At 45.9% G+C, this 25,726-nt stretch overlaps 1 protein-coding gene across 3 annotated transcripts in view; it reads left to right on the top strand.

Annotated features, from left to right (window-relative positions):
* LOC140374644 (Friend leukemia integration 1 transcription factor-like) overlaps positions 1 to 25,726 on the top strand; it is an 86,417-nt gene that overhangs the window by 6,888 nt on the left and 53,803 nt on the right. For 2 of the 3 annotated variants that reach the window (XM_072461598.1, XM_072461600.1), the window contains exons 2-5: positions 11,604 to 11,791; positions 15,199 to 15,851; positions 19,617 to 19,820; positions 21,973 to 22,044. In XM_072461598.1, the coding sequence (XP_072317699.1) occupies positions 11,604 to 11,791; positions 15,199 to 15,851; positions 19,617 to 19,820; positions 21,973 to 22,044 (1,117 nt within the window). The remainder of the gene's footprint in view (positions 1 to 11,603; positions 11,792 to 15,198; positions 15,852 to 19,616; positions 19,821 to 21,972; positions 22,045 to 25,726) is intronic. The other variant, XM_072461599.1, reaches the window with a different exon arrangement.

Genomic DNA, 25,726 nt, shown 5'->3' with positions numbered 1-25,726 from the left:
GTCTTCACATGGTCCCCACATGGTCCCCACATGGTCTGCTCATGGTATGTTCATGGTCTGCTCATGATCTTCACATGGTCTTCACATGGTCTGCTCATGGTCTGCTCATGGTCCCCACATGGTCCCCCATGGTCTGCTCATGGTCTGCTCATGGTCCCCACATGGTCTGCTCATGGTATGTTCATGGTCTGCTCATGATCTTCACATGGTCTTCACATGGTCTGCTCATGGTCCCCACATGGTCCCCCATGGTCTGCTCATGGTCTGCTCATGGTCCCCACATGGTCTGCTCATGGTATGTTCATGGTCTGCTCATGATCTTCACATGGTCTTCACATGGTCTGCTCATGGTCCCCACATGGTCCCCCATGGTCTGCTCATGGTCTGCTCATGGTCTTCACATGGTCTGCTCATGGTCAGCTCATGGTCTGCTCATGGTCTGCTCATGGTCTTCACATGGTCTGCTCATGGTCTGCTCATGGTCCCCACATGGTCCCCCATGGTCTGCTCATGGTCTGCTCATGGTCTTCACATGGTCTGCTCATGGTCAGCTCATGGTCTGCTCATGGTCTGCCCATGAGCTTCACATGGTCTGCTCATGGTCTGCTCATGGTCTTCACATGGTCTGCTCATGGTCTGCTCATGGTCTGCTCATGGTCTGCTCATGGTCTGCTCATGGTCTTCACATGGTCTGCTCATGGTCTGCTCATGGTCCCCACATGGTCCCCCATGGTCTGCTCATGGTCTGCTCATGGTCTTCACATGGTCTGCTCATGGTCAGCTCATGGTCTGCTCATGGTCTGCTCATGGTCTTCACATGGTCTGCTCATGGTCTGCTCATGGTCTTCACATGGTCTGCTCATGGTCTGCTCATGGTCTGCTCATGGTCTGCTCATGGTCTTCACATGGTCTGCTCATGGTCTGCTCATTATCGTCACATGGTCTGCTCATGGTCTTCACATGGTCTGCTCATGGTCTGCTCATGGTCAGCTCATGGTCTGCTCATGGTCTGCTCATGGTGTTCACATGGTCTGCTCATGGTCTGCTCATGGTCTTCACATGGTCTGCTCATGGTCTGCTCATGGTCAGCTCATGGTCTGCTCATGGTCTGCTCATGGTCTTCACATGGTCTGCTCATGGTCTGCTCATGGTCTGCTCATGGTCTGGACCAGGTTTCATCTGGTTCAGTCCTGGACCAGTGAATGGCACAGTTTGGCAGCCATGTTTCTACCAGTCTGCCCCAGGGCTGATGTGGCTACAGTACAGTAGAGAAATTAATGAATGATGGATGGAACCAGGTCTAAACCAGGACTAAACCAGGTCCAAACCAGATCTAAACCAGGACTAAACCAGGACTAAACCAGGACTAAACCAGGACTAAACCAGAACTAAACCAGGTCTAAACCAGGACAAAACCAGGTCCAAACCAGATCTAAACCCGGACTAAACCAGGACTAAACCAGGACTAAACCAGGACTAAACCAGGACTAAACCAGATCTAAACCAGGACAAAACCAGGTCCAAACCAGATCTAAACCAGGTCTAAACCAGGACTAAACCAGGACTAAACCAGGACTAAACCAGGATCACATTTCTTTGTGAATGTTGTGGATGTTGAAGAACAAACTGACTGAATTCAGTTCTAAAATATTGAGACTTTTTTTTCCTAAACGCAACAGAAAGAATCAAGAGTTTGCAGCTTGTCTGTTTTCTAAAGGGGCGGAGCAGGGGCGGAGCAGGTGACAGAGCAGGGGCGGAGCAGGTGACAGAGCAGGGGCGGAGCAGGTGACAGAGCAGGGGCGGAGCAGGGGCGGAGCAGGTGACAGAGCAGGGGCGGAGCAGGTGACAGAGCAGGGGCGGAGCAGGGGCGGAGCAGGGGCGGAGCAGGTGACAGAGCAGGGGCGGAGCGTGGACATTTAGGGGCTGTGGGAGGGGCTGTGGGAGGGGCTCAAAATAAACTTGAGTTGAGCTTTTTAGTTTCCAGGCCCCAGACTCCACTTAGATTCATGCTGTATTTATACAATTGTATTTACCTGTGTGAATAATACCCTCTCTGGGTGGTCTCTATTCCTCCCCTTCAAGCTCGGGCCCTCCTCCAGAGGCCCCTGGGAGCTTGAGTGTTCTTCAGTATCTTTGCTGTTCCTGCACTTTTCTGGATTGAGATGTCTGATGTTTTGTGCATCATCTTTGTTTATGCCACATTTGATGGAAACTTGTGCAAGTGTCGTGCCGTTGGCCTCAAGGATTTTCAACAGCTTCATGGAGTTCACTCTGAGGCTCTTAGGGCCCCAATGATCCAAGTGTGTGAGTCCATCCAGGCAGAGTGAGGTATCGGGTTCTACCGTCCTGTGCAACGGTTCTGTCACCACTCTGCCCACTTATCTTATGTACATACATATATATATATATATATATATATATATATATATATATATGGGGGCACTGAGCATTTGCCTAAACAGAATGTAAAGACGTCGTTAAGCTTCAGTTGTGTCTCATTTCTTTATAAAAACACGATGATGACAAAGTTGTACTTTACATTTATTTATCTTCCATAGTAAACTACAGGAAATGCAGATTTAGACTCATTTTATTGCTTTGTCGTGTCATTTCTTTGGCGTTCCGATCAGCGCGGCTTTATCGTCTCCCGTTGCCGTGGCGACAGAAGCAGCCGTTACAGTTTTGGAGCCGTTGTTTTTCTTGTGCTGCAGCGACGGCTCTGAAAGTGTCTGAAACAGGAAGTGAGTGCGGCTTTGCGGTCGGCCACACTCGGGTCTATTTGTGTCAGAAGAAGCTGCGAGCAAGAGTTTAGCTCCTGCTCAATCAGAGGACGAGCCGCTTTGAGTCCGACGCCGGCTCGTAGCGGCTCAAAACGGCTAGGAGCGGCTCGAAACAGCTCAAAGTGGCTCAGAGAGTCTCAAAGCGGCTTAAAGCGGCTTAGAACGGTTCAAAGAGGCTCAGAGCGGGCCAGAACAGCTCGAAGCGGCTCATAGAGACTCAAAACGGCTCAAAGGGGCTCAGAGCGACTCAAAATAGCTAAAAATGGCTCAAAACAGCTCGAAACGGGTTGAAGAGGCTCAAAACGGCTCAAAGTAGGTCAGAGCGGCTCAAAAGGGCTCAAAGCGGCTCAAAACAGCTCGAAACGGCTCAATAGGTCCAGGCCATGGGCACTTCGCGGGCTTGGGCGCCGCTTCTGGACACAGCGCTGGTCGTTCGTGGTCTGCAGCGGTAAATAACCCCCTCCTCTGTGTGAACTAACGATCACAGTAATTAACACATCGACCGTTAAATAGACGGTTTGTTTTGAGGGCTCGACGTGGAGCTGGACCAGACGGTTTAAACTCGACTTGCGATCTCATTCCCGTGACCGTCGGCCATTTTGGTAAAAATCGACGCATCTAGATTCAGTGTTTTAAAGCTTCTTTTGTTTTAAATGTGCAAAATGTCTCGGTCGAGTTTCAAGAGCCATAACGTAAACGGCGCATGAAACGAACGCAAAAAGTGCAGAAAATCGCTTCAATCTGTTTATTTTTGTTTCTCTCTTTTGTTTCTGTGGTAAAATGGTAAAAACACACTGTGCAGAGCTGAGCGAGCTTGATTGACACCTGCAGAACACTTAGGGTGACCAGACGTCCCCTTGTACAGCCCCAGTTTTTGTGCCCTGTGTCCTTTGTCCCAGCAGATGTGTCCAAAACCACTGATTTGTCCCAGTCGTCAGGGCTTTTGGCCCCTTTAAGACCCTCCGACAGTAACTCGGACTTTTCGCGGCCTTAAATGTGAAGTTATTCTGATTTAAACGTCTCGGCACAACGGGCCTTCGCCAAGTTACGTTCTTTACTTTTTCTCTGCGACAAAATGATCAGATCGATGGTTTGTCCTGAGCCGCTGCCGCCAACACCGAGGTCCAGCCTGAGCGCGTTTCCGAGCGGCAGACACGGGCAGAACATGCAAACCACTCAGAAAGGCCTGGTCCGAGACTCGACCCCGGGACCGTCTGGCCGAGAGCCTTAACCCCTCAGTTCAAACAGGGCGAGGCCACAGCTAGCACCGGAGCTAGCGCCGGAGCTAGCGCCGGAGCGTTGTTTTTGTCAGAACACATCTTGTTGCTTGTTGAGAGTTGATGCCAAACATTTGACATATTCACAGTTTTGATGACTAAAATGGGCGTGTCTCATATTAAGTTAGCGCAGGTTGTGGTCTAACAAAGAAAAGCTGTTGTTGAAAGCTATCTGGTTCTTTAGAAACAGCGTTCTATCGCAGAATGTGCAATACTAGCCGGAGAATGTGTCGTGAAATTGTGACTTTGCCCTGAACCGCGAGGCTCCGTGTGGATCTCAGCCCTGGTCGTAATGTTTTGGCTCATTTCAGCACGAACCAGCGACACAAGAGCCCGAAGTCGAGGCGTGTTTTCCCAAAGTGCGGCTCTCTCTGCACACGGAGCCCGGAGGAAATGCCTGTGACTGTGAAACAATGGCTCGCTCGGCCCCGCACAGGCCCGGACCCCCGAGCACCCCGCACCCCCCCTGAGGGCTTCCTGACGGGGCCCGAGGTTCCTGTGCAGGTTGGGTCTTTTCCGGAGCAGAGCAGGAGAGGCGCAGCGCTGACGTAGGAGACCCTCGGACAATGGGCCCCGAGTCTAAACAAACCCTGAGCTTCGGCAGCGACGGATTTAGACCGCGGCTAAACAACGGAAAAACACCGCTAGCTTCGTTACACGCTAACGGGCCGTTGTGCGCACGCTCGTGTGCGCTGCAGCTGCTAAATCTGCTCACGCTTCATAAACACGTCGAAGAGGAACGGAGGTTATGGAGTTATAGAGGTTATGGAGTTATGGAGTTATGGAGTTATGGAGGTTATGGAGTTATGTAGGTTATGGAGTTATGGAGGTTATGGAGTTATGGAGTTATGGAGTTATGGAGGTTATGGAGGTTATGGAGTTATGGAGGTTATGGAGTTATGGAGTTATGGAGGTTATGGAGGTTATGGAGTTATGGAGGTTATGGAGTTATAGAGGTTATGGAGTTATGGAGTTATGGAGTTATGGAGGTTATGGAGTTATGGAGGTTATGGAGTTATGGAGTTATGGAGTTATGGAGGTTATGGAGTTATGGAGGTTATGGAGGTTATGGAGTTATGGAGGTTATGGAGTTATGGAGTTATGGAGGTTATGGAGTTATGGAGGTTATTGAGGTTATGGACGTGATGGACGTTATGGACGTTATGGAGTTATGGAGGTTATGGAGGTTATGGAGTTATGGAGGTTATGGAGTTATGAAGGTTATTGGAGGTTATGGAGTTATGGAGGTTATGGAGTTATGGAGGTTATTGAGGTTATGGACGTGATGGACGTTATGGGCGTTATGGAGTTATGGAGGTTATGGAGGTTATGGAGTTATGGAGGTTATGGAGTTATGGAGTTATTGAGGTTATGGAGTTATGGAGTTATGGAGTTATGGAGTTATTGAGGTTATGGAGGTTATGGAGTTATGGAGTTATGGAGGATATGGAGTTATTGAGGTTATGGAGGTTATGGAGTTATGGAGTTATTGAGGTTATGGAGTTATGGAGGTTATGGAGTTATGGAGTTATGGAGTTATTGAGTTATGGAGGTTATGGAGGTTATGGAGGTTATGGAGTTATGGAGGTTATGGAGTTATGGAGTTATGGATGTTATGGAGTTATGGAGGTTATGGAGGTTATGGAGTTATGGGGGTTATGGAGTTATGGAGGTTATGGAGTTATAGAGGTTATGGAGGTTATGGAGGTTATGGAGGATATGGAGTTATGGAGGTTATGGAGTTATGGAGTTATGGAGTTATGGAGTTATGGAGTTATGGAGGTTATGGAGTTATGGAGTTATTGAGGTTATGGAGTTATGGAGTTATGGAGGTTATGGAGTTATGGAGGTTATGGAGTTATGGAGGTTATGGAGGTTATGGAGTTATAGAGGTTATGGAGGTTATGGAGGTTATGGAGGTTATGGAGTTATGGAGGTTATGGAGTTATGGAGTTATGGAGGTTATGGAGGTTATGGAGTTATGGAGGTTATGGAGTTATAGAGGTTATGGAGGTTATGGAGGTTATGGAGGTTATGGAGTTATGGAGGTTATGGAGTTATGGAGTTATGGAGGTTATGGAGTTATGGAGTTATGGAGGTTATGGAGTTATGGAGTTATGGAGGTTATGGAGTTATGGAGTTATGGAGGTTATGGAGTTATGGAGGTTATGGAGTTATGGAGGATATGGAGTTATTGAGGTTATGTAGTTATGGAGGTTATGGAGTTATGGAGTTATGGAGGTTATGGAGTTATGGAGGATATGGAGTTATTGAGGTTATGTAGTTATGGAGGTTATGGAGTTATGGAGTTATGGAGGTTATGGAGTTATGGAGTTATGGAGGTTATGGAGGTTATGGAGGTTATGGGGGTTATGGAGTTATGGAGTTATGGAGTTATGGAGGTTATGGAGTTATGGAGGTTATGGAGGTTATGGAGTTATGGAGGTTATGGAGTTATGGAGTTATGGAGTTATGGAGGTTATGGAGGTTATGGAGTTATGGAGTTATGGAGTTATGGAGGTTATGGAGTTATGGAGGTTATGGAGGTTATGGAGGTTATGGAGTTATGGAGGTTATGGAGTTATGGAGTTATGGAGTTATGGAGGTTATGGAGTTATGGAGGTTATGGAGGTTATGGAGGTTATGGAGGTTATGGAGTTATGGAGTTATGGAGGTTATGGAGTTATGGAGGTTATGGAGGTTATGGAGTTATGGAGTTATGGAGGTTATGGAGTTATGGAGGTTATGGAGTTATGGAGGTTATGGAGGTTATGGAGGTTATGGAGTTATGGAGTTATGGAGGTTATGGAGTTATGGAGTTATGGAGTTATGGAGGTTATGGAGTTATGGAGTTATGGAGTTATGGAGTTATGGAGGTTATGGAGGTTATGGAGTTATGGAGGTTATGGAGGTTATGGAGTTATGGAGGTTATGGACTTATGGAGTTATGGAGGTTATTGGAGTTATGGAGTTATGGAGTTATGGAGGTTATTGGAGTTATGGAGTTATGGAGGTTATGGAGTTATGGAGTTGTGGAGGTTATGGAGTTATGGAGGTTATGGAGGTTATGGAGTTATGGAGGTTATGGAGGTTATGGAGTTATGGAGTTATGGAGTTATGGAGGTTATTGGAGTTATGGAGTTATGGAGGTTATGGAGGTTATGGAGTTATGGAGTTATGGAGTTATGGAGGTTATTGGAGTTATGGAGGTTATGGAGGTTATGGAGGTTATGGAGTTATGGAGTTATGGAGGTTATGGAGTTATGGAGTTATGGAGGTTATGGAGGTTATGGAGTTATGGAGGTTATGGAGGTTATGGAGTTATGGAGGTTATGGAGGTTATGGAGTTATGGAGTTATGGAGTTATGGAGGTTATGGAGTTATGGAGGTTATGGAGGTTATGGAGTTATGGAGGTTATGGAGGTTATGGAGTTATGGAGTTATGGAGTTATGGAGGTTATTGGAGTTATGGAGGTTATGGAGTTATGGAGGTTATGGAGGTTATGGAGGTTATGGAGTTATGGAGGTTATGGAGGTTATGGAGTTATGGAGGTTATGGAGGTTATGGAGGTTATGGAGGTTATGGAGTTATGGAGGTTATGGAGTTATGGAGTTATGGAGGTTATGGAGGTTATGGAGTTATGGAGTTATGGAGGTTATGGAGTTATGGAGTTATGGAGTTATGGAGGTTATGGAGGTTATGGAGTTATGGAGTTATGGAGTTATGGAGGTTATGGAGGTTATGGAGTTATGGAGGTTATGGAGGTTATGGAGTTATGGAGGTTATGGAGGTTATGGAGGTCATGGAGTTATGGAGTTATGGAGTTATGGAGGTTATGGAGGTTATGGAGTTATGGAGGTTATGGAGGTTATGGAGTTATGGAGGTTATGGAGTTATGAAGGTTATTGGAGGTTATGGAGTTATGGAGGTTATGGAGTTATGGAGGTTATTGAGGTTATGGACGTGATGGACGTTATGGACGTTATGGAGTTATGGAGGTTATGGAGTTATGGAGTTATTGAGGTTATGGAGTTATGGAGTTATTGAGGTTATGGAGTTATGGAGTTATGGAGTTATGGAGTTATTGAGGTTATGGAGTTATGGAGTTATGTAGTTATGGAGGTTATGGAGTTATGGAGTTATGGAGGATATGGAGTTATTGAGGTTATGGAGGTTATGGAGTTATGGAGTTATTGAGGTTATGGAGTTATGGAGGTTATGGAGTTATGGAGTTATGGAGTTATTGAGTTATGGAGGTTATGGAGGTTATGGAGGTTATGGAGTTATGGAGGTTATGGAGTTATGGAGGTTATGGAGTTATGGAGGATATGGAGTTATGGAGGTTATGGAGTTATGGAGTTATGGAGGTTATGGAGGTTATGGAGTTATGGGGGTTATGGAGTTATGGAGGTTATGGAGTTATGGAGTTATGGAGGTTATGGAGTTATGGAGTTATGGAGTTATGGAGTTATGGAGTTATTGAGTTATGGAGTTATGGAGGTTATGGAGTTATGGAGTTATTGAGGTTATGGAGTTATGGAGTTATGGAGTTATTGAGTTATGGAGGTTATGGAGTTATGGAGGTTATGGAGTTATGAAGGTTATGGAGGTTATGGAGTTATAGAGGTTATGGAGGTTATGGAGTTATGGAGGTTATGGAGTTATAGAGGTTATGGAGGTTATGGAGGTTATGGAGGTTATGGAGTTATGGAGGTTATGGAGTTATGGAGTTATGGAGGTTATGGAGTTATGGAGTTATGGAGGTTATGGAGTTATGGAGTTATGGAGGTTATGGAGTTATGGAGGTTATGGAGTTATGGAGGATATGGAGTTATTGAGGTTATGTAGTTATGGAGGTTATGGAGTTATGGAGTTATGGAGGTTATGGAGTTATGGAGGATATGGAGTTATTGAGGTTATGTAGTTATGGAGGTTATGGAGTTATGGAGTTATGGAGGTTATGGAGTTATGGAGTTATGGAGTTATGGAGGTTATGGAGGTTATGGAGGTTATGGGGGTTATGGAGTTATGGAGTTATGGAGTTATGGAGGTTATGGAGTTATGGAGTTATGGAGTTATGGAGTTATGGAGGTTATGGAGTTATGGAGTTATGGAGTTATGGAGGTTATGGAGGTTATGGAGTTATGGAGGTTATGGAGGTTATGGAGTTATGGAGTTATGGAGTTATGGAGGTTATGGAGTTATGGAGGTTATGGAGGTTATGGAGTTATGGAGGTTATGGAGTTATGGAGTTATGGAGGTTATGGAGTTATGGAGGTTATGGAGGTTATGGAGGTTATGGAGGTTATGGAGTTATGGAGTTATGGAGGTTATGGAGTTATGGAGGTTATGGAGGTTATGGAGTTATGGAGTTATGGAGGTTATGGAGTTATGGAGGTTATGGAGTTATGGAGGTTATGGAGGTTATGGAGGTTATGGAGTTATGGAGTTATGGAGGTTATGGAGTTATGGAGTTATGGAGTTATGGAGGTTATGGAGTTATGGAGTTATGGAGTTATGGAGTTATGGAGGTTATGGAGGTTATGGAGTTATGGAGGTTATGGAGGTTATGGAGTTATGGAGGTTATGGAGTTATGGAGTTATGGAGGTTATTGGAGTTATGGAGTTATGGAGTTATGGAGGTTATTGGAGTTATGGAGTTATGGAGGTTATGGAGTTATGGAGTTGTGGAGGTTATGGAGTTATGGAGGTTATGGAGGTTATGGAGTTATGGAGGTTATGGAGGTTATGGAGTTATGGAGTTATGGAGTTATGGAGGTTATTGGAGTTATGGAGTTATGGAGGTTATGGAGGTTATGGAGTTATGGAGTTATGGAGTTATGGAGGTTATTGGAGTTATGGAGGTTATGGAGGTTATGGAGGTTATGGAGTTATGGAGTTATGGAGGTTATGGAGTTATGGAGTTATGGAGGTTATGGAGGTTATGGAGTTATGGAGGTTATGGAGGTTATGGAGTTATGGAGGTTATGGAGGTTATGGAGTTATGGAGTTATGGAGTTATGGAGGTTATGGAGTTATGGAGGTTATGGAGGTTATGGAGTTATGGAGGTTATGGAGGTTATGGAGTTATGGAGTTATGGAGTTATGGAGGTTATTGGAGTTATGGAGGTTATGGAGTTATGGAGGTTATGGAGGTTATGGAGGTTATGGAGTTATGGAGGTTATGGAGGTTATGGAGTTATGGAGGTTATGGAGGTTATGGAGTTATGGAGGTTATGGAGGTTATGGAGTTATGGAGGTTATGGAGTTATGGAGTTATGGAGTTATGGAGGTTATGGAGTTATGGAGTTATGGAGTTATGGAGGTTATGGAGTTATGGAGGTTATGGAGGTTATGGAGGTTATGGAGTTATGGAGGTTATGGAGTTATGGAGTTATGGAGGTTATGGAGGTTATGGAGGTTATGGAGTTATGGAGTTATGGAGGTTATGGAGTTATGGAGGTTATGGAGGTTATGGAGTTATGGAGTTATGGAGTTATGGAGGTTATGGAGGTTATGGAGTTATGGAGGTTATGGAGGTTATGGAGTTATGGAGGTTATGGAGGTTATGGAGGTCATGGAGTTATGGAGTTATGGAGTTATGGAGGTTATGGAGGTTATGGAGTTATGGAGGTTATGGAGGTTATGGAGTTATGGAGGTTATGGAGGTTATGGAGTTATGGAGGTTATGGAGTTATGGAGGTTATGGAGGTTATGGAGTTATGGAGGTTATGGAGTTATGGAGGTTATGCACCGACTACATCTGAATTAAAAAACTGTCCTGACACAAAATGTTTCTTTTCGCCACATTTTTGTCGATGGAGCTTTTGTTTCGCTCAAATGAACTTTCTCTGGTCAAATGTGAAAGTCGTGCGTCTGTTGTGCAGAGCTGAGCGAGCTTGATTGACACCTGCAGAACACTTAGGGTGACCAGACGTCCCCTTGTACAGCCCCAGTCTTGTGCCCTGTGTCCTTTTTCCCTGCAGATGTGTCCAAAACCACTGATCTGTCCCAGTTTTGACCCTTTGAGACTCTCAGAGGTGAAGACGGGAGGTTATTGGCTTTAGAACGACCAGAACACAAATGTATTTAATTATTCATACTTTTATTTTTTGGCTCAGAAACACGTCATTTAAAAAGACAAAGGTCATGAGTTCATCTGTTTGTGTGACGAATGTGAGAGGAAGAGATCACCTCCTCTGACTCTGCTCCTCCTCACTCTCTGCTCCTCTTCAGTCCCTCCTCCTCCTCCTCCTCCTCCCTCTCTGCTCCTCCTCATTGGTCCCTGCACCTCCTCGGTCGGTCCCTGCACCTCCTCGGTCTCTGCTCCTCCTCCTCCTCAGTCCCTGCACCTCCTCGGTCTCTGCTCCTCTTCCTGAGTCCCTGCTCCTCATCCTCGGTCCCTGCTCCTCCACCTCGGTCCCTGCTCCTCCTCACGTTCTGCTCCTCCTCGGTCCCTGCTCCTCCTCCTCGGTCCCTGCTCCTCCCCGGTCCCTGCACCTCCTCCTCGGCCCCTCTCACCTCCTCTTCCCCCTCCCGTCGCAGGAAGCTCTGTCGGTGGTGGGTCAGGACCAGGCCATCTTCGACCCGGCGTTCGTCCCGGCGTCGCTGCTGCAGATGAAGGCGGAGCTGACCCAGAGCCCAGAGCCCGCAGAGACCGAGTGGACCACAGGGGGCGCCACAGGGGGCGCCGCGAGCTCCAGCAAACGGAGCGAGCACGTCAACGGCGCCAGGTCTGGGACTAAGACCTCCCATCGCTCTCCGTCCGCTTCTCCTTTTATGACGTTTCCTGTGATTTTTCCGGCCGTTACAAAAACTAATTTGTGAATATGGCGGGGGAAGTGTCTTGCCCAAGGACACAAGAGCGGGAACGTAACCACTGCCAGGCGGGACCGTCATAAATGTTGCCAGGCTCGTGTTTAGTTGCGTCAATTAAATACTAAATAAACTAAAGAGAAAATGGCAAAGATGAACTAGAACTTGATTCGGAAAACAAAAGATAAAGACTTTGTTCTGTTGCGTCTAAAAGGGTAAATATGATTAAAAATAGTGTCAAAATTTATTTTAAAAGTTACTCATGATGTGAAGGACATTCCATTTTTACATCAAAGTGAAGGAAACGGCCTGACGTATGGAGTTATGGAGGTTATGGAGGTTATGGAGGTTATGGAGTTATGGAGGTTATGGAGGTTATGGAGGTTATGGAGTTATGGAGGTTATGGAGTTATGGAGTTATGGAGGTTATGGAGTTATGGAGGTTATGGAGTTATGGAGGTTATGGAGGTTATGGAGTTATGGAGGTTATGGAGTTATGGAGTTATGGAGGTTATGGAGTTATGGAGGTTATGGAGGTTATGGAGTTATGGAGGTTATGGAGTTATGGAGGTTATGGAGTTATGGAGGTTATGGAGTTATGGAGTTATGGAGGTTATGGAGGTTATGGAGTTATGGAGGTTATGGAGTTAAGGAGGTTATGGAGTTAAGGAGGTTATTGGAGTCATGGAGTTATGGAGGTTATGGAGTTATGGAGTTATGGAGGTTTTGGAGTTATGGAGGTTATGGAGTTTATGGAGTTATGGAGGTTATGGAGGTTATGGAGTTATGGAGGTTATGGAGTTATGGAGGTTATGGAGGTTATGGAGGTTATGGAGTTATGGAGGTTATGGAGTTATGGAGGTTATGGAGTTATGGAGTTATGGAGGTTATGGAGGTTATGGAGTTATGGAGGTTATGGAGGTTATGGAGTTATGGAGTTATGGAGTTATGGAGTTATGGAGGTTATGGAGTTATGGAATTATGGAGGTTATGGAGTTATGGAGTTATGGAGTTATGGAATTATGGAGGTTATGGAGTTATGGAGTTATGGAGTTATGGAGGTTATGGAGTTATGGAGGTTATGGAGTTATGGAGTTATAGAGGTTATGGAGTTATGGAGGTTATGGAGTTATGGAATTATGGAGGTTATGGAGTTATGGAGTTATGGAGTTATGGAGTTATGGAGTTATGGAGGTTATGGAGTTATGGAGGTTATGGAGTTATGGAGTTATGGAGGTTATGGAGGTTATGGAGTTATGGAGGTTATGGAGTTATGGAGGTTATGGAGTCATGGAGGTTATGGAGGTTATGGAGTTATGGAGTTATGGAGGTTATGGAGGTTATGGAGTTATGGAGGTTATGGAGTTATGGAGTTATGGAGGTTATGGAGTTATGGAATTATGGAGGTTATGGAGTTATGGAATTATGGAGGTTATGGAGTTATGGAGGTTATGGAGTTATGGAATTATGGAGGTTATGGAGTTATGGAGGTTATGGAGTTATGGAGGTTATGGAGTTATGGAGTTATGGAGGTTATGGAGGTTATGGAGTTATGGAGGTTATGGAGTTATGGAGGTTATGGAGTTATGGAGGTTATGGAGGTTATGGAGTTATGGAGGTTATGGAGTTATGGAGTTATGGAGGTTATGGAGGTTATGGAGTTATGGAGGTTATGGAGTTATGGAGGTTATGGCGTTATGGACTAGAACTTGATTCTGGAAATAAAAGATAAAGACTTTGTTCTGTTGCGTCTAAAAGGGTAAATATGATTAAAAATAGTGTCAAAATATCTTTTAAAAGTTGCTCATAATGTGAAGGACATTCCATTTTTACATCAAAGTGAAGGAAACGGCCATTGTTCTGCCACAAACTCATATGACTCACGGTTTTACAGCTTCGGGAACTCGGGACGTTGTTAGCGCTCGATGCGGCGGAGAAACCCAGATGCGGTAATCTGATTTCTCATGATGGGATTAGCTCGTTGATACAAACCCGAAGGAAAAAGGACCTCCTGCCTCGCTCTCTCGGCCTGTGCTTCCGGCGTTTGCGGGAAGTGACTCTCTGGAAAAGGATTCGGGGGCGACACTTCCAGGATCTCGCGTCGGTGGATTAGTCTCAGGTTGACGGGGAAATTGAGGACACGTCACGGCACAGGGAGAACGTGCACGAAGAGGCGGGGCCCATCGTCAGACCTGTGTTTCAATATGAATAAATGGTTCTCTGTAAGTTCAGGCCGGCTTAAAGGGCTCATGACATCTCATTTTGACTTTATTTGGTGTATTTATTATACCTGTCGTACGTGTAAATTATAGTTTTACACCAATCGAGCAAGTATTTGTGGAGAAAACCTTGAAAAATCTGTATAAAAATGACAGGAAGTGACATCACACTCATTCCAGTCAAAGTTTATGCAGAATTTACACAATTTTTTTTTTGACTCCCTCCCTTTTTTGGCCCAGTGTTTGCTGGGAAATGTCCTAGTGTGATGTCATCAATTACAAACAGGAAGTGATATTATAAACCTAAAACAAACGGGCTATTCTGGGATAACATTTTTATACATTTTGCTAAATTCAAAATATGTTTATTTTAACTGAATTTCAGTTCAATGAGTCGCCCGACCTGTAGGGGGCGCGTTGAGTCCTGGTTCAGACCTGGTTCAGTCTAGTTTAAAGCTGACATTTGAACACAATCTACTGTAGCGTTCTTGACCTTCGAGTGACCTTGGGGCGTCACAAAAACAAATTAAACGGAAATAAATTGAAATAGTTTCTTCACAAACTTTTTAGCACTTCACTAGAATTGACAGGCATAAGTTTCCGGGCTTCTTTGAACGTACTTTTGGCAGAAGAAAGCCGTCACAAAGAAATGGACGTCACAGATTAACCAACGGGTCTAGATCAGGGCTCCATCACCTGGGGCCCTCCACCTCTTTGAACACGGAGCTCCCCAAAGGATTAAAGAAGTCTACATTGTACAGTGAACAATTCAAGGCAATTCAACCTTCAACCTCTCCTGTCCTGCCGGTGCGTCACATCGACTACATTTCTTGCACCCGCTGACACGAAAAGCTCTCTGCCATTTTAGTTTTGGAAAAGTCGATCTCTGGGGCTAAATGTTCCAGCTGAGCCAGTTTTGTTGTTCTGTCTGTGTAGATGGTGAAGTTGGACCCATAGAGCATATTTTATTAGTGCATTTAGGTTGGGAACAGTAAATGTCACACAGCGGGTCATTGCTGCTTTTATAGCAATAACTAAAGGTTTTTTGGTTATGTTTTAAGAACATAGTTTGGTGCAGCGGCTTTAATAGATGTTTCTGTTTGCAGCCGCGAGTCTCCGGTGGACTGCAGTGTGACCAAACGTTCCAGACACATCAGCAGTGATGGGCCCTTGTCCTACCAGCCCTACAGCCCCCCGAGCTCCAACCCCACCAGCAGGTCTCCTCCAGGGGGAAGAAACACCATAACTTACCCCAGTTCCGGCTCCCCTCCCGGGGGAAGAAACACCATAACGTACCCCAGCTCCGGCTCTCCTCCAGGGGGTAGATCCACAATGTCGTACCCCAACTCCGGCTCTCCTCCAGGGGTTAGATCCACGATGTCGTACCCCAGCTCCGGCTCTCCTCCCGGGGTTAGATCCACGATGTCGTACCCCAGCTCCGGCTCTCCTCCCGGGGTTAGATCCACGATGTCGTACCCCAGCTCCGGCTCTCCTCCCGGGGTTAGATCCACGATGTCGTACCCCAGCTCCGGCTCTCCTCCCGGGGTTAGATCCACGATGTCGTACCCCAGCTCCGGCTCTCCTCCCGGGGGCAGAAACACGATAACGTACCCGACCTCTGGTTCCCCTCCTGGGGGTCGATCCATGCAGTACCAGCCCTACAGCCCTCAGAACACTCAGAGCACAGCCAACCCGAACCCTAACACAAGTTCTCCTCCAGGGGGCAGCATGGAAGAGAAGAGGGTCATCGTACCTGCAGGTCTTTATAACTTTATACATTCAATACAAATACTACAATAACAACACTGTTCTGAGCAGAGGAGTTTCTTATGTTAAGCCCAAATAACAGGAACAAAGCAGTTACAATGTGTGTAGCTCAATGAGTCAGTTCAATGTGAAAAATGATCACAACAATAATAACATAATAATATGTTTTACTTTTGAACACCAGAGGGCATATTTTTTTACATCCACTTGAGGTCGGTGTTGAAATGATAATGAAGGATCCACCCATACCAGTGGTCCTGAAGTCCAGCCTCCTCCTGAAGTCGAGCCTCCTCCTGAAGTCCAGCCTCCTCCTGAAGTCCAGCCTCCTCCTGAAGTCCAGCCTCCTCCTGAAGTCCAGCCTCCTCCTGAAGTCCAGCCTCCTCCTGAAGTCCAGCCTCCTCCTGAAGTCCAGCCTCCTCCTGAAGTCCAGCCTCCTCCTGAAGTCGAGCCTCCTCCTGAAGTCGAGCCTCCTCCTGAAGTCCAGCCTCCTCCTGAAGTCCAGCCTCCTCCTGAAGTCCAGCCTCCTCCTGAAGTCCAGCCTCCTCCTGAAGTCGAGCCTCCTCCTGAAGTCCAGCCTCCTCCTGAAGTCGAGCCTCCTCCTGAAGTCCAGCCTCCTCCTGAAGTCGAGCCTCCTCCTGAAGTCCAGCCTCCTCCTGAAGTCCAGCCTCCTCCTGAAGTCTAGCCTCCTCCTGAAGTCCAGCCTCCTCCTGAAGTCCAGCCTCCTCCTGAAGTCCAGCCTCCTCCTGAAGTCGAGCTTCCTCCTGAAGTCGAGCCGCCTCCTTAAGTCCAGCCTCCTCCTGAAGTCCAGCCTCCTCCTGAAGTCCAGCCGCCTCCTGAAGTCCAGCCTCGTCCTGAAGTCGAGCCTCCTCCTGAAGTCGAGCCTCCTCCTGAAGTCGAGCCGCCTCCTGAAGTCCAGCCTCCTCCTGAAGTCCAGCCTCGTCCTGAAGTCCAGCCTCCTCCTGAAGTCCAGCCTCCTCCTGAAGTCCAGCCGCCTCCTGAAGTCCAGACTCGTCCTGAAGTCGAGCCTCCTCCTGAAGTCCAGCCTCCTCCTGAAGTCCAGCCTCCTCCTGAAGTCCAGCCTCCTCCTGAAGTCCAGCCTGCTCCTGAAGTTCAGCCTCCTCCGGAAGTCCAGCCTCCTCCTGAAGTCGAGCTTTATCAGAACTAGTATAAGAAAAGTAGTACAGAAGAAAGTACTACTGTTTTGTGTAGAAATTTAGAGCCTTTTATTAGCATTGTGTGATTGAAATCAAGTCTTTTTCTTGGTATCAAAATCGATTTTGGACTAATAGATACTGAAGATACACATTTTTCTAAACATCGTCCCTAAAAACAATTAAATCAGTGTAAATGGATGTATCATTCTGCTACCAGCCTAAACCATGACTAATTCAACTGTCCTTACCCTGATCCGGCGTGTACCCGAGAAGCTCGCAGTGAGTGAGTCAGAAGTGAGGCTCAGCTGCTCCGCTCGGGGATAATACCTGGAAGTGACGCTCGGACTCAAGGGTGAGGCCTTCAGGGACAGCTCGAGACGTTACGGGGGCTTTAGTCACCGTTGGCCTGTGGGAAATGAGGCTACTCCACCTGGATCGCAGCAGCGGGACGTCACAGAGAAGACTTTATGTGGAGGATATTCAGCAGAGACGCATTTCCACTGACAGTTGACAGAAGCACGTTTTTACGATACTTTGAAGAGTCTTCACACATTGTTGTTGGATGTGATTGACCCTGGAGGAGCGGTCAGTTCAACAAACATGTCGGCTTAGAAGTTGAATAAAGAAACAGTACATATTTACACAGAACAGTAACATGAAGATAAAGATGCAGAGACGTTTAAAGCAGGGTTAGGATATAAAAACATCTCAGAGCAGTGTCAATCCAAGATCCAGAAATGAAAGAGTCTTTCACAACCACAAACCAACAAGACATGAGCGTCCACCAGAACTTACAGGCCAAACAAGGAGAGCTCTGATCCGAGACGAGGCCAAGAGGCCCATGGGAACTCTGAACTCTGGAGGAGCTGCAGAGATCCACAGCTCTGTCCAGGTCAACTGTTCGGGTCAACTGTCCGGGTCAACTGTCCTGGTCAACTGTCCGGGTCAACTGTTCAGGTCATCCAGGTCAACTGTCCGGGTCAACTGTTCAGGTCAACTGTCCGGGTCATCCAGGTCAACTGTTCAGGTCAACTGTCCGGGTCATCCAGGTCAACTGTTCAGGTCAACTGTCCAGGTCAACTGTGCAGGTCAACTGTCCAGGTCAACTGTCCGGGTCAACTGTCCGGGTCAACTGTCCGGGTCAACTGTCCGGGTCAACTGTCCGGGTCAACTGTTCAGGTCAACTGTTCAGGTCAACTGTTCAGGTCAACTGTCAGTAGTCACTTCACAAATCTGACCTTTATGGAAGAGTGGCAAGAAGAAGCCATTGTTCAAAAACAGACGTAAGAAACATGTGGAAGAAGATCTGGTCTGATCAGAACCAAACTGAACTTTTTTGGCCTTTCTTGATGGATAATGATGTTCTTGATGGACTGATGACTGTTCTTGATGGTCAGATGACGGTTCTTGATGGACTGATGACTGTTCTTGATGGTCAGATGACGGTTCTTGATGGACTGATGACGGTTCTTGATGGATAATGATGTTCTTGATGGACTGATGACTGTTCTTGATGGTCAGATGACGGTTCTTGATGGTCAGATGACGGTTCTTGATGGACTGATGACGGTTCTTGATGGTCAGATGACGGTTCTTGATGGATAATGATGTTCTTGATGGACTGATGACGGTTCTTGATGGACTGATGACTGTTCTTGATGGACTGATGACGGTTCTTGATGGATAATGATGTTCTTGATGGACTGATGACTGTTCTTGATGGTCAGATGACGGTTCTTGATGGACTGATGACGGTTCTTGATGGATAATGATGTTCTTGATGGACTGATGACTGTTCTTGATGGTCAGATGACGGTTCTTGATGGACTGATGACGGTTCTTGATGGATAATGATGTTCTTGATGGACTGATGACTGTTCTTGATGGTCAGATGACGGTTCTTGATGGACTGATGACTGTTCTTGATGGTCAGATGACGGTTCTTGATGGACTGATGATGGTTCTTGATGGATAATGATGTTCTTGATGGACTGATGACTGTTCTTGATGGATAATGATGTTCTTGATGGACTGATGACTGTTCTTGATGGTCAGATGACGGTTCTTGATGGATAATGATGTTCTTGATGGACTGATGACGGTTCTTGATGGACTGATGACTGTTCTTGATGGTCAGATGACGGTTCTTGATGGACTGATGACTGTTCTTGATGGTCAGATGACGGTTCTTGATGGACTGATGACGGTTCTTGATGGTCAGATGACGGTTCTTGATGGTCAGATGACGGTTCTTGATGGACTGATGACTGTTCTTGATGGTCAGATGACGGTTCTTGATGGACTGATGACTGTTCTTGATGGTCAGATGACGGTTCTTGATGGACTGATGACGGTTCTTGATGGTCAGATGACGGTTCTTGATGGTCAGATGACGGTTCTTGATGGACTGATGACTGTTCTTGATGGTCAGATGACGGTTCTTGATGGACTGATGACGGTTCTTGATGGTCAGATGACGGTTCTTGATGGTCAGATGACGGTTCTTGATGGACTGATGACTGTTCTCGATGGTCAGATGACGGTTCTTGATGGACTGATGACGGTTCTTGATGGACTGATGACGTTTCCGTCTCTTCTGTCAGACCCGGAGGTGTGGAGCCAGGAGCACGTGCGGCAGTGGTTGGACTGGGCCATAAAGGAGTACGTCCTGGAGGAGGTGGATGTGGTTCTGTTCCAGGGTTTGGACGGAAAGTCTCTGTGCAAAATGACCAAAGACGACATGATGAGTCTGACCTCGCCGTACAACGCCGACATCCTGCTGTCGCACCTCAGCTACCTCCGACAGAGTACGACAACATCACACACACACACACACACACACACCAACACACACACGCACACACACACACACAAACACACACACACACACACACACACATACACACACACAAACACACACACCTACACACACACACACAGCAGCAGCAGCTGCTGCAGCAGCAGCAGCAGCAGCAGCAGCAGCAGCAGCAGCTGCAGCTGCAGCAGCAGCAGCAGCAGCAGCAGCAGCAGCAGCTGCAGCTGCAGCTGCAGCAGCAGCAGCAGCAGCAGCAGCAGCAGCAGCTGCAGCTGCAGCAGCAGCAGCAGCAGCAGCAGCAGCAGCAGCAGCAGCAGCTGCAGCTGCAGCTGCAGCAGCAGCAGCAGCAGCAGCTGCAGCTGCAGCAGCAGCTGCAGCTGCAGCAGCAGCAGCAGCAGCAGCAGCAGCAGCAGCAGCAGCAGCAGCAGCAGCAGCAGCAGCAGCTGCAGCAGCAGCAGCAGCAGCAGCAGCAGCAGCAGCAGCAGCAGCAGCAGCAGCAGCAGCTGCAGCAGCAGCAGCAGCAGCAGCAGCAGCAGCAGCAGCCGGTCCTGTGGTCAGAGCTTTCTTAGAAGCACTGCACGGTTTTGGTTGAAAAGATTCTGCGACACGGAAAAACGTTTCCAAACAGTCACCAAGTCGCTGGTGTCTTTCTTCAGACTTAGTAATGGTGCTCGTTTTGCTTTTGGAGCAAACGTTTGCTCAGAACACTGGTAAATATTTAAATTAAATTAAAATCAGCTCTTAAGCAGTGTTTTGGGTTTGAGTCTGCAATTTGCTGTATGTCCTTCCCTACTCCAAGGACAGTTTAAAAATATATAAAGAAGGTTCATATTTCCTTGAGTTGCCAAAAGTGAAAATCAGATGCCAATCGACACCAAAACTATAAAAACGAGAGACTTATTTCAGCAAGAGAATGTTTTAAAAATAACAAAAACCTGAACAAATTTGACACAATTTCACGACTTTAAGTTTAGGACAAAACACATTAAAATCACTGTATTTTTTGTGCTGACGTTTTTTTGTTGTTGTCATTGTGGCATCAAAATTAGTATTTATTATGTATTTGTTATTAAATTAGTCATTATTTAGCATTTCTTAATACCAAAATAGAGTCTGACGTTTGAGCATCGAGACAACACTGAATATAATCAAACGTTTTGCACAAGACCTAAGACATTTTTACGTTGACATGTTTTTTGCACGTTTGGCCTTGATCGGTGGAAACAGAAAACAGACGTAAACGTGCGTTCTGGCCTCAAACCCGCCGACACTCCGGTTCACCCCCGCCATCTTTGTTTACGTTGGGGTTGCCCTCTCTCAGATTTGTGTTTTTCATGTGGAAGAGGAAGTGGGCGGGGCAAAACTGTGTCAGAGTTGACCACTTCCTGTTCTTTGCAGCACACTTCCTGTATTCACCGCACGCTCTCGCTTTAGGCTTTTTTACATAACCAGAGACTCTTTATCTCTGTACTTGAAATCTACTCATTTGATCTTTTCAATGTGGAAAAGTCAGCACAAAAAACACAAATCAGGAAGTAATTCTTAGCCTGAAAGACAATACTAAGCCACAATAATCACTATAGCAACTCATCAATGATGAGAACAAAAACTATTCATTGTGTGCACATTTCATAGTGAGGAACTCTAGATGGTGAACAAGAACCGTCGATGGCTCATTATAGTCACTAACAAAGAACTCTAATGTTTAATTCAGCTTTTTATCTATTACAGCTCGTGTTTGAAACAATAATGCAAATTTAGATTTAGGGATTATCCTGCTTTTGGGTTATTGAGTCGGTGCATGAAATGGTTTCAATATTCATAAAACAAAAGATCAAAAGAGCCTTCATTTAACCGGGCGAGAACCCTCTGAGGCCGAGACTTCTTCTCAAGAGTAAGAGCAAAGTGACACTACAACACACAAAAGTCACATCTTTCTTCCTTACACACCTGCACTAAACAAGAGCGTGAAATATTCAAAAACACAGCTACATTTGGAAGATCGGACCTTTTTCTTAAGACGGTGTTTTGGTCGGGTCACGACGACAGTCATGTGCCCGAGCGGGACTCGAACCGGTGACTATTGGGTTGCGGGGCGCTGCTGTGTGCCCCGCCAGAGTCCTAACAGTGTTCTTGTGTTTCAGGCAGTCCCACCTTCTCGTACCCTTCGACCCCGACCAACGCCACGCCTCAGCCGCGCCTGCAGGTCAAAGCAGGTCCGACCAGCCCCTTTCACCACGTTCAAACGCACAGGCCTAAACTAAACCAGGACTAAAGCCTTAAACCGGCCTAAACTAAACCAGGACTAAAGCCTTAAACCGGCCTAAACTAAACCAGGACTAAAGCCTTAAACCGGCCTAAACTAAACCAGGACTAAAGCCTTAAACCGGCCTAAACTAAACCAGGACTAAAGCCTTAAACCGGCCTAAACTAAACCAGGACTAAAGCCTTAAACCGGCCTAAACTAAACCAGGACTAAAGCCTTAAACCGGCCTAAACTAAACCAGGACTAAAGCCTTAAACCGGCCTAAACTAAACCAGGACTAAAGCCTTAAACCGGCCTAAACTAAACCAGGACTAAAGCCTTAAACCGGCCTAAACTAAACCAGGACTAAAGCCTTAAACCGGCCTAAACTAAACCAGGACTAAAGCCTTAAACCGGCCTAAACTAAACCAGGACTAAAGCTTTAAACCGGCCTAAACTAAACCAGGACTAAAGCCTTAAACCGGCCTAAACTAAACCAGGACTAAAGCCTTAAACCGGCCTAAACTAAACCAGGACTAAAGCCTTAAACCGGCCTAAACTAAACCAGGACTAAAGCCTTAAACCGGCCTAAACTAAACCAGGACTAAAGCCTTAAACCGGCCTAAACTAAACCAGGACTAAAGCCTTAAACAGGCCTAAACTAAACCAGGACTAAAGCCTTAAACCGGCCTAAACTAAACCAGGACTAAAGCCTTAAACCGGCCTAAACTAAACCAGGACTAAAGCCTTAAACCGGCCTAAACTAAACCAGGACTAAAGCCTTAAACCGGCCTAAACTAAACCAGGACTAAAGCCTTAAACCGGCCTAAACTAAACCAGGACTAAAGCCTTAAACCGGCCTAAACTAAACCAGGACTAAAGCCTTAAACCGGTCTAAACTAAACCAGGACTATAGCCTTAAACCGGCCTAAACTAAACCAGGACTAAAGCCTTAAACCGGCCTAAACTAAACCAGGACTAAAGCCTTAAACCGGCCTAAACTAAACCAGGACTAAAGCCTTAAACCGGCCTAAATTAAACCAGGACTACAGCCTTAAACCGGCCTAAACTAAACCAGGACTAAAGCCTTAAACCGGCCTAAACTAAACCAGGACTAAAGCCTTAAACCGGCCTAAACTAAACCAGGACTAAAGCCTTAAACCGGCCTAAACTAAACCAGGACTAAAGCCTTAAACAGGCCTAAACTAAACCAGGACTAAAGCCTTACACCGGCCTAAACTAAACCAGGACAACAGTCTTAAACCGGCCTAAACTAAACCAGGACTAAAGCCTTAAACCGGCCTAAACTAAACCAGGACTAAAGCCTTAAACCGGCCTAAACTAAACCAGGACTAAAGCCTTAAACCGGCCTAAACTAAACCAGGACTAAAGCCTTAAACCGGCCTAAACTAAACCAGGACTAAAGCCTTAAACCGGCCTAAACTAAACCAGGACTATAGCCTTAAACCGGCCTAAACTAAACCAGGACTAAAGCCTTAAACCGGCCTAAACTAAACCAGGACTAAAGCCTTAAACAGGCCTAAACTAAACCAGGACTAAAGCCTTAAACAGGCCTAAACTAAACCAGGACTAAAGCCTTAAACCGGCCTAAACTAAACCAGGACAAAAGCCTTAAACCGATCTAAACTAAACCAGGACTAAAGCCTTAAACCGGCCTAAACTAAACCAGGACTAAAGCCTTAAACAGGCCTAAACTAAACCAGGACTAAAGCCTTAAACCGGCCTAAACTAAACCAGGACTATAGCCTTAAACCGGCCTAAACTAAACCAGGACAACAGTCTTAAACCGGCCTAAACTAAACCAGGACTAAAGCCTTAAACCAGCCTAAACTAAACCAGGACTAAAGCCTTAAACCGGCCTAAACTAAACCAGGACTAAAGCCTTAAACCGGCCTAAACTAAACCAGGACTAAAGCCTTAAACCGGCCTAAACTAAACCAGGACTAAAGCCTTAAACCGGCCTAAACTAAACCAGGACTATAGCCTTAAACCGGCCTAAACTAAACCAGGACTAAAGCCTTAAACCGGCCTAAACTAAACCAGGACTAAAGCCTTAAACAGGCCTAAACTAAACCAGGACTAAAGCCTTAAACAGGCCTAAACTAAACCAGGACTAAAGCCTTAAACCGGCCTAAACTAAACCAGGACAAAAGCCTTAAACCGATCTAAACTAAACCAGGACTAAAGCCTTAAACCGGCCTAAACTAAACCAGGACTAAAGCCTTAAACAGGCCTAAACTAAACCAGGACTAAAGCCTTAAACCGGCCTAAACTAAACCAGGACTATAGCCTTAAACCGGCCTAAACTAAACCAGGACTAAAGCCTTAAACCGATCTAAACTAAACCAGGACTAAAGCCTTAAACCGGCCTAAACTAAACCAGGACTAAAGCCTTAAACAGGCCTAAACTAAACCAGGACTATAGCCTTAAACCGGCCTAAACTAAACCAGGACTAAAGCCTTAAACCGGCCTAAACTAAACCAGGACTAAAGCCTTAAACAGGCCTAAACTAAACCAGGACTAAAGCCTTAAACCGGCCTAAACTAAACCAGGACAACAGCCTTAAACCGGCCTAAACTAAACCAGGACTAAAGCCTTAAACCAGCCTAAACTAAACCAGGACTAAAGCCTTAAACCGGCCTAAACTAAACCAGGACTAAAGCCTTAAACCGGCCTAAACTAAACCAGGACTAAAGCCTTAAACCGGCCTAAACTAAACCAGGACTAAAGCCTTAAACCGGTCTAAACTAAACCAGGACTATAGCCTTAAACCGGCCTAAACTAAACCAGGACTAAAGCCTTAAACCGGCCTAAACTAAACCAGGACTAAAGCCTTAAACCGGCCTAAACTAAACCAGGACTAAAGCCTTAAACCGGCCTAAATTAAACCAGGACTACAGCCTTAAACCGGCCTAAACTAAACCAGGACAACAGCCTTAAACCGGCCTAAACTAAACCAGGACTAAAGCCTTAAACCGGCCTAAACTAAACCAGGACTAAAGCCTTAAACCGGCCTAAACTAAACCAGGACTAAAGCCTTAAACCGGCCTAAACTAAACCAGGACTAAAGCCTTAAACCAGCCTAAACTAAACCAGGACTAAAGCCTTAAACCGGCCTAAACTAAACCAGGACTAAAGCCTTAAACCGGCCTAAACTAAACCAGGACTAAAGCCTTAAACCGGCCTAAACTAAACCAGGACTAAAGCCTTAAACCGGCCTAAACTAAACCAGGACTAAAGCCTTAAACCGGCCTAAACTAAACCAGGACTAAAGCCTTAAACCGGCCTAAACTAAACCAGGACTAAAGCCTTAAACAGGCCTAAACTAAACCAGGACTAAAGCCTTAAACAGGCCTAAACTAAACCAGGACTAAAGCCTTAAACCGGCCTAAACTAAACCAGGACAAAAGCCTTAAACCGATCTAAACTAAACCAGGACTAAAGCCTTAAACCGGCCTAAACTAAACCAGGACTAAAGCCTTAAACAGGCCTAAACTAAACCAGGACTAAAGCCTTAAACCGGCCTAAACTAAACCAGGACTATAGCCTTAAACCGGCCTAAACTAAACCAGGACTAAAGCCTTAAACCGATCTAAACTAAACCAGGACTAAAGCCTTAAACCGGCCTAAA

Source organism: Eucyclogobius newberryi, unplaced genomic scaffold (assembly GCF_026437365.1).
Source record: "Eucyclogobius newberryi isolate DKJ021-1_F unplaced genomic scaffold, fEucNew1.0.hap1 SCAF_3, whole genome shotgun sequence".
Classification (NCBI taxonomy): Eukaryota; Metazoa; Chordata; class Actinopteri; order Gobiiformes; family Gobiidae; genus Eucyclogobius; species Eucyclogobius newberryi.
Note: the sequence above shows the minus strand (reverse complement) of the source record. Positions and strands in the feature narration are given on the sequence as shown.